We start from the raw sequence: 9,851 nt of genomic DNA on the forward strand, positions 1-9,851 counted from the left end.
GAAGAAGCTTACGTCTGAATGAAACCGAGTTTCGACAGAGTGGCTACAGGGAACGAGTTAAAAGGCTTCACAACCTACTGTTACGCGGTGGATGATGAGCCTTTTAATATGGTAAATGTATCATTCTCCTGGCGGTTATGTCACTACAAATAAGCCATGCAAATTATGAAGTGCAAGCGCTAAGCTATAAAAGTGTAATAGGCTGCGACGCACTGTACACTACGCCGACGAACGATCAGTACGAACTGGTCAACGACAGAAAGAGCAACGCGAGGCCGGGAACTGGAGCTGACGTGGGTGCGGCACGTCGGGTAGCCTGGACCTGCGATGATGGACGAGTACGATGGCCACTAGCAGCCAAGGAGACAAAAGACAGCAGAGTGGAGCCCGGCGAGCAGTCGCTGGCGTGCATCGTGGAGGCAGCTGGCCCCGCAGTCGCAAGAATCCGTAGATCCACACGGACCCTGAGAGCTTTCACTTTCGAATCGGCAGCTCGAGACACAACTGAAGCAAACGAACGTGCGTTGTAGAGCATACGAACTTGTGAGCTCACCACAGCGGGCGAAGACACGAAACGAACGAGCAAATGACTGTTGACGGACCTGCAGCTCGGGTCACGAAAACAAACAAAGGACTAGGGTCGCCTGAAGACGCCTGTAGCGTGGACAGTGAGCCTCGACACAGGACGAACGACAGCATCGGTGGGCGCATCGAGGCTGGTGAACGCGCGGACGAGTGGACGACGGCTACGGACAGAGTGTGCGTAATGGTCGCAACGGCGAAGTAAGCCTGGGCACAGCACGACAGCGCGTTTGTGCGAGCTGAAGGAAGGGCTGCGTTGTAGCAGGACGAGCGTCTGCGGCGTAAGGTTCGAGTGGCTAAGTTAGCGACGGCCTGGGCTCTGGTGGAGTCGTTGTGGCAACGGGGTGCAAGAGGACGTGGACGTGAGAAGCTCGTTCGCTAGCGAACGTAATAGGAACGAAACAGAAACGCAAATTAATAAATAGGCGTGCTGTCTTATAGGCACACTACTGGCGCGGGCGATAAGTTATCGACCGTCTGCCTGCGAGCCTTGGACGTAATCGGTACTGGGCGACCAAAGCCCCGTAGCTGGGTTCTAGAAGCTATTGCATAAACTTACGCAGCGAAGCTGCTGCACGATGCTAGATTCTAAGCTTGTCCACAACCAAATCAGCTCAAAATTGATGATACCACTTCCTACTCAGCAGGCTCCTATTTGGGAGCAATGAGGACGACTATCACTAGCCTCTTCAGCGTTGGATATTCATTGTTTGATACGGTAAAGCTCGTGTAATGGTCCTACTTAGCCATACTACTCACGTCATTGGTTTAACACACTGCTTGATGCCAAACTACTTACGTGATTGGTTTACAACACTGATATATGACCACTGATAACATTATTATACCAACAATAAAGGGTGCTTGCGAGCACGATTTCAAAAATGATATTGTACCTTTCATTGCAATGCATTCATAGATTGCTACAGTATTATCCAGTTAATCACATACATTGCCTAAGTTTATCGTCCGTGAACCTAGATTATAAACCTTGCTGCTACCGATGCGATGTCCTTCCAATACAAACTATATTTTAGGGAATGCGCCATAGTTGTTGCTTCACATGTATTACTTCCCCAATAATAGCTGCTAAGGACATGACAGCCGCCTTTACGAAAGCACTAGATTGAAAACCAGGCACCCATTGGACACAACAGCTAAACGTAAATCTCCTATCTGTTTTGGAGTCATTGCTCAGCATAAACACTTACAGTGGCCGAGACCGTCGACGAGTGACTTTTAACGAATTGCCACTTATAGTATCGGTGCCATGTTGAATATGGTACTAAGAAATATATTTTATGGCTGTAAAACCCTAGCCTTCGGGAAAATCTCAAAACTCGAGCTCGATGTTTCAAGCAAGTACGTTGATGGTTTGAAATACACAGCGCCGTTTTAATGTACTATTATTGTAAAACAACATGTGCTGTCTAAACGAGTGACCGCTCAGTAACAAAAGTACGACTTGTAACACGTACCGTGTTCCATTAACGTGGTGACTCACAATAAAACTCATGTACGATTATTTTGAGCAAATCGTTTGTAACATTAATCTGACCGCTCACAATATGTAGAGCGTACACATTAACAAGAAGCCGTCTTTGTCCATGCAGGGTGCCTTGAACCGCCATAAAACGTGGGATCCAGTGTTGTTCCAGAGCAGGTATCACGTCCTGAAAAGCGCCATGTAAATATCGTTTTCACTCATAGCTGATGCGCGAAGCTTGCTCCATTAACAAAACTGCGTGCTGGCCGGGTGTAGCGAGGAGGATTAGACTCAACTGAGAGTTCTGAGTTAGTCGAGCTGAGTTCAAATTACGGAATAAAATAGGTTGGTTCGATCTCCCGCGACATAGGCTGCCTGCTCTGATAGTCACCAACAGGACTTAAGACAAATTATTGGCCATCTGCGCTGACCTCGTTGCCGTATGCACCTTCGAATGTGTGGTCCTCCCCGCGTTTTCTGTGTACTGATCCTTCTCTACATCTCGTGCAATTTTACTTTCGTCAGGCTATCTCACAAAAAATACACATTTCACTCAGTGTTGGAGCGCGAAGCTTATTCTATTAACACTGTCTCATGCCCGGGTCTGGCGTGGAGGTAGCCGCTTCCCCAATGATAGTGGATCTGAAAGCGAGTGTCGAGGCTTGACTCACCATTTGGTACACCATCGCTTTGGAAACTTAATTGTCGATTTAAGTGTATCGCTCGAAGGCGGACGAGCGCCAGCGTTCAAACAGCTTAATGGTCAGACTGCCGACGCTCGCGGAAAAGAGAGCAGTCGCACCGCCAATGCCTAGTGAGCGCGACGATAACCAGCTTTGGTCTTGGCCTGTGATGTAAATTTATAGAGTAACGCCACGAACTCGCAAAATATTAATACATTTAAGCTGTGAATTATGAAAGCAGGAGCTAGCGTTTTATGCTAACTTGTGCATCCGTGAGCACCGTAGCCAAAACGCTCTGCCACGGTTACTCTATGACTCCTGAGTCCGTTCTCTTTTTCTCTGTTTCTTTTTCTCAGGAAAATGCTGGATCGTTGCATTGGGAAACTCATGCAGGACTGGAGAGGCAAGATAGTCAAATTTATCAGCATCTTTTTCATGCTGCTGGTGCACCGTCTCCATCTTTTCCTCGTAGGCAGCGTCGAATTCTTCATCTTCAAAGACCTCAGCGAGAGATTCCTGCCATAGAGCTAGAGCTCTCTCTTAGTCTGCTCCGTTGCCAGGGTCAGCTTCGTTGCCATCATCCTCTTCAGCTACAGCACTTCTGCCTTGAATTGGCTGTTGCAAAAACGTGAACATCCCTGTGAGTGCATCACGTATTATTACGCGCTCATCCCGACACGATAGTTTCTTTTCGGAATGAGTGTATTGTGTTTCAGTGCTCGCTGACGTACGTGTTGGTCTACTATCTGAAAATTGAGTGCTTTGTCGGACGCGTATCAATTCCTTTTCGCGGTGTGAATTATCTTAAACTTGCTAGACGTTCACAAGTTACTGCATTGACCGCAATAGAGAGTGATCGCTATGCAAGTGTTGGTAGCAAACGTTTTGGGCTTTCCTAAGCGATATACTTCCAATATTCCCACGATGATCCATTAAATTCGCTTGGTTGCGCTTCTGTATAATCGTTCTCCGTATAAGTGAGCGTATCACGCCAATCGTTCCGACATCGTCAGTGTCAAACAACCTCCGATAATGTAGACTGCAAGCTCAGGCAGCGAATCAACTCCTGAAATGACTGTGTTCGTCAATGTCCTTGTATCATTGGCATATTCTGAATGCAGAGCGTAGCCAAGCATGAATAAACGCTTTTTGCATTGAGACCAGCCATTCTCGACGCACTTGGCTAGCTCACCTAGTCGCAAAATTTCTTGGTCAAAACCCCGAAAGCTGTCGCAATACGACAAAACAGCGGTACTTCCATCTCGTTCGAGCCCGTACGACGCATAGGATAACGGAGAAATGGCCGACTTTGATCGGCTTAGCTCGCCCCAGAAGAAGTTATCGCCAAGGCATCCAGTTGCATCGGGAAATCATCGTCTATGTTAAACTGTCGATGTAACGTTTGGGGTAAGAATGATTGTACACGTCATTGTGAAGCAAAGCAGCCTTGTATTGAGTTCCGACGTATCTGCCAGAGATAGCGCAGACCATATGTCCATTCCTTACGAGATTTCTAGCACGCAACAGCTACTTTTGTAATGAAGCGTTTCAGCAATTAACTGCTGCTGCTCGGCACGCCACATTCCAAAAATACCTCTTGAGGAGTGTTTGAACGAGGTAATTGACGTATGGTGCGAAGGGAAACAGAAGCAAATTCTTGGCCATCGAAAAGATAGGATCCGTCGAGCACGTTCTCATCGACCCGAGTTATCAGGGACTATTGTGCCCACGTCTCACCCCTCTTGATGAGCTTTTTTACACAATGTCAAGCTGTTCGGCAATGACAAGACCATCATGCCGATGACTTACGGGTAGTAGACCATTAGTGAGCAGGTCCCCACAGAGAGCGAGCTGGCAGTCAAGAATATGATTTTTGGCAATATTCTGCCAGACATCTGATAAGAGAATAATGCGGCCACCAGCTCGCTGGTAAGCGAGCCTGAGTGCTTCATCCGCCTTCTTTAAGCACCACGCATCATGTAATATTTTAGAGCCTTCCTCCCATAGCTCGACGCGACGGGATAGTATCCGTAACCCGGACAAAGCAGCTCAAATACTCGCAACAACGGCGCCTCCTTAATAAATCGATCCGACAAATGGTTCGCAGAGTATATATCATTCGGTGCACGCTCAAGGTCTTTGGACTTCTGTGGAAATCGTCGTTTTTGGGTTTTTTGTAGAACAGGATTTTGCTCAACCTCCGTGCGGCGCTTTCCGAGACCGAGTGAACGTCATGCTTGAGGTCGAAGAGGAGCATCAGTAGCTACTCCTCGCACTTATCTTCTTTCACAATGCAACCATGCTTCCTCGTTGCAGAACGCTGCTTGGCAGAATCGACACTCGTTGTGTAACCAAGTGTACCCCAGATGATATGAAGTGTGACTTGTGTGACTAGTCACTCTTCTGGATACCTGGTACATGGTACCCGTCCAGCCAATGGCTAACAGCATAGCTTAACCATAGGTGACCTATTGTTTGTTTGTTTAACTCAAGCTTATGGTACCTACAGTATAAATACATTCCGTTTGAGCTTCAACTTTAGCTGGTAACGTCGCTCCCTTTGGCAAGGGACCCGTGAGCTGCTGATCACTTAGAGTTTGTTTACTTACGGAAGCCGACTTCCTCAAGCGCAAGGTGTTGTGTGATCCCGTCACACATTGAACTAGTAACTTCCTGGAGACTTGCTGAGGTGGTTAAGCTATACAGAGTGCGTGTTTGCCTCCGCCCTCGGACGCCCATTTGCCATCGAACACCGCAAGTCGACAGCTCGCAGACTAAACGGAAAACGCTTTCGTGAGTGACTGACTGCTCCGGTTTGACAGCCGGTCCATCGATCAAATGCAGGCAGCCCGGCCATGGCCGGTTGGCCAAGCCATTGTAGCAAAATAAGCTATCGGACATCTGTTGGTTGAGTGGATAAATTCACAAAATAATTGCGTGCAGGAAAACGCGAACAGAAAAACTTATAACCGAATTTTTTACAAATTCCTCAGCCCCAAAAATATAAAAATAAGAAAAACACTTCTTCACCCCGTTTCCCCCCTCCTCCATCATTCTTAGCCCTTCATTCCCCAAAAGGTGCGAAAGCAGAAAAACCCAATCCCTTCGGTATGTCCAGCGCCGCATCGACGGGATCGGCTCCGGAGCCGAACAAGGAGCCTGGAGCGGTCTAGTCGCCTGAGGGCCACATCCCTGTAGTGAAACTTATCGCTGTCCGATCCCCACGTCTGGATCAGGACACGTTTGACATCTGGGAAGCATTTTCGAATGTCTTGGCGCGTTCTAGATCAGGACGCTTTGGGTCCTCAAAACGAGAGCCTCGACGAGCTCCAAGGCAATGACGCAGAACTTCAAGAGCGTGGAAGTGCTACCCTACGACTCTAATTCCTGATTCCTTCGATAAGTACTTTCAAAAGCTGGTATGCACGCACAGCTGGACGCGACTGAGCCGCCCAAAAGGCAAAACAGAAACTATTTTGCTAGATCTACAGGATGTCAAGCCAGGTGTGGGTTTGGTGGTGTGGATTGTCACACTGGGCTTTCACGTCAAAATAGCGCAGCAACGAACCACGTATAATCACACTCTGGGTTCGGCGTCTTACCAGAACCATCCTGCCAATCGATGAGTGGAGGACGAAGATGTTATACGTTTCGTGGATGAGCTCCAAGTGTCCGGGGCTAAGAAGAAGTTCTATATGCAGTTTTTCAGAATGCAGATAGAATGCCCCTTGAGCTACTAATCCCAGCTAGCTGTATTGTTTCTCATGTCTCTTTTTTTGTGTGTAGATCAGCACGATACCCTCAGAGACGCTCATAGCTAAGTTGCGGAGCTGAAGGAAGCGCGGCGTCAAGAAAAAGTAGAAGCCGGCCTTCCGGGGGTTTGTACTCGGAAAGGGAATACGGCGACCATTTGTTTACGGGAACAACGACGAGTTGCGCAAACGATTACCTTTCCTAATCTCCAGACGCGCCGCATCTTCGAGGCTTCCCGCAAGTGTTGATGGTAAGCGCTACCCACAACACGAACGACGCTCGTTACAAGCTCTTCTGCTTCATGATCCACGACATCTTTGGCCATGTAAGAATTTCTTCTGTCATTAGTGTACCTGTATAAGAGACACAACCGAATTTTGTCGCTAAAATACTCATTTTAAGTACGAAGAGACAGAAGCATTGTGTGACTTATGTCGTGGCTCACACGGGGAAGTCATGACTTTCAAAGAGGAGCGAGAAAAAACTCGAATGAATGTAATTATGTTGACCACTTAATCAAAACACTTAGAGAGCTGACGCTTGAATCTAGACCGTCTTTGTGCCACGGAACTCTCTTCTTAGCAGGTTGCTCTACCGAAGCCAGCCTACGGGCCTTCACCACAGCATTGTTACAGCGTTTTCCGCAGACGCTACTGTCGAATGATTCTTCGGCCCCGAACGTTGAGAGGATTGCAGCCAAGCAACAACGATGTATGCTATGCTCACATCCGTTATTTCCACACGATAGTAATGCCGATTCATCAGCTGTAGCCATCACAACGCGACTACATGCCTCCCACGTGCACAGCGTTAGATCTGCGAGTGGATCTGCGACTGTTCTCCTTGCAGATCGCCAGAAAAATGTAGCTGCTGTTACCCGACTTGCGCGACTTTGATTCTAGACGCTCAAAAATATTTCATTTAATCGGAGCGCTGAAAAATGGTTTGCCCTTGCTGCGGCAGAAAAAAAACTAACTGCTGCGAGCATTTTTGACTACCCCTATTTACTCGTAGATATTTATTAAACACACCCACTGGATTGTGTTTACATCAAATACGAAATCTTTTCAAACGACATTCACTGGGTGAAATGGTTTTGGGGTTACCCGTGGCCGCCACGGGCAACATTCTTACTTGTCTGGTCCGAAAAAGAATTAACAGTTCTTTAAATCGAAGATAACTTCGGTCGTACAGCTCCAACGGAAGCGTGGTTGAGCTAGTTTGAAAGCTCTACTTACGTATCGTCAGCACGAATTTTTATATGAACAAGTTTTCCGCCAATTTTGCCAATGCCTGACCATTTGAACTATCACTTTACGGAGGGGTGGAGTTTTTTTTCGCTTTGACGTCAAAAATAATCAGAATTAAACTTAAAAATATACAAGAAAATGCGCAAACTGAGCTTAATCTAGTGGTATATCACTAAAAGCAATTGAATCCTTTTTCGCGTCAATTACTCTCAATCCGTGTGCATATACGAGCTTATTTTAACCAATCGTACCCATCTCAGAATGGACATTGACCAATCACACATGCGAGGTTTTTTACTAAAAAACCCTAACTGTTAATTCTTTTCTGGACCGGAGAAGTATGTGTTCTTGTGATGTTCATCGGATATTGGTTACTTGTAAAAAAAAAAAGACCGTTGTTGCAGGCACTGAATGGAGTGTACATAATCGGGGCGTCGTGTTACCCACTGAGCGGCACCATAGGCACCGGCGTGCCTTAAGGCACTTTATTTGGTGCAAGAGGTACCGATTTCAGAAAAGGGGGGTAATATAAAAGAATACATTTCAAAAATTTCCTCAAATTTAGAGATTGCGATGAGTGGTGGTGGTGGATTGAAATACAAGGTGTTACGCGAAGGTTGCACAGTTTATAAAGCACATTGTGAATGTTGATCGAATGTACAGATAACTTAGTGATTTTTTGGACATTGGCTTCCAAACCATTTTACGGGGCGCCTATGAGGGAGATTTTAGGCCGCTTGTATAAGAGCTTCGAGCGTCACTTGTACTATGGAGTTTCCAATTTGAAGAAATGCCACCGATGAGTTACAGTGCTCCTACTTATCTCAAAGAGCAAACGGCTACCCTGATGAGCTGTCATTAACTCGTCTTACTAGTTTATTCCTGTAAATGATACTGGACACGTGAGATATCAACGAATTGTGTTTTGTACTGAAAGGTAAACATAGTGCTATCATCTGCGAGAGCGCTACGGTATACACTTCAGTAGATAGCGCAGCCGCATAAAGCGCAACATTGCGGGGCCTGGCTTGTTGGGCATAGAAATACCACGAATGTAGCACTCAAAGAAGAGGAGTACCATGACGCCGCAATTGGCTCTATCTGGCTGGCGTGGCTTGGTTTCCTTCTTGAGCTTCATGCTGGCACGCAGTTCTCCGAATAGATCCTTTAGTAAATCATCGCACATGCCGTAATAATTGGTCTTCGTAGCTTGCAATGAGTCGAATATCGTGACTGGTCTGGTTTCAGGGCGAAAGTCAAACACAATCCCACGCCAGTGATTGTTATCCACGTGTAACCCCATCAATACCAGCTGATTGGCGGAATCAAAAGGAGTACCACTGCGTATAACGCGTAGTTTATCTTCTCGGTCGTGAAACCGATGAAATATCGGATCGATAATTCCCACTTTGGTGTTTTCCTTTTGAAGTAGTACCATCCCTTGAGCCATGCATGCATCATCTAACCATTTATTTCCACGTAACGTGAGTAGCGAGAGTGACGATAGAGAACCAAACGGTGTACGCGGTCCTCCGCGCAATAATAATGTCTTGATTTTCTGCTCACGCATACCGATGTCATCACTCACGCCGTCCAAAAGTTCATCTGGCAATGCAACCGTTTGTTGCTGGTATTGACAGCCCAAACACAGTATCTTCCACGTCCGTAATGCACTTCAAGGCACCGGGCCAGTGATCCATCGCGTTGATATCTCCATCGCGTTGATATTCCTTAGTTGATAGATACCAAAGCGAGGTACTCGTACTCCTACGCCATCTTCGCCACAGACCACAGGTACGGCTTTCCGAAACTGCTGAATAGCACTCTGTGCTTTCGTCACAAACCACTGCGGGAAATTGTAGCGAATGTCCTTTTCGCTCTCCTCGGATGTGAAAATTCCAGCAATAGCCTTCTTAGATTGTGGGACCGATCGTTCCGAGAGCGACTGCGTCGACGACTTGATATCAATGTAGCTGTAGTCCCTATCCAGAAGTTTGACGAGATTATTTAGGCTCGGCACAGGCACCAATGTTCCTTGAACTAATTTTGTCGCCTTTTCCTTTCCACGAGTCATGCGCTCCTTCTTCCCGGACACTT

General features: G+C 46.8%; 1 protein-coding gene across 1 annotated transcript; it reads right to left on the reverse strand.

Moving 5' to 3' along the window:
- Positions 1-235: 235 nt before the first annotated feature.
- Positions 236-1,346, reverse strand: PITG_05584 (uncharacterized protein; the record flags this gene model as incomplete). Its single annotated transcript, XM_002999164.1, has 3 exons — positions 236-504; positions 603-856; positions 1,342-1,346. The coding sequence occupies 3 exons, from the start codon at positions 1,344-1,346 to the stop codon at positions 236-238; spliced, it is 528 nt and encodes a 175-aa protein (XP_002999210.1).
- Between the last annotated feature and the right edge of the window lie 8,505 nt (positions 1,347-9,851).

This window comes from Phytophthora infestans, genomic scaffold (assembly GCF_000142945.1).
Source record: "Phytophthora infestans T30-4 supercont1.7 genomic scaffold, whole genome shotgun sequence".
Classification (NCBI taxonomy): Eukaryota; Oomycota; class Peronosporomycetes; order Peronosporales; family Peronosporaceae; genus Phytophthora; species Phytophthora infestans.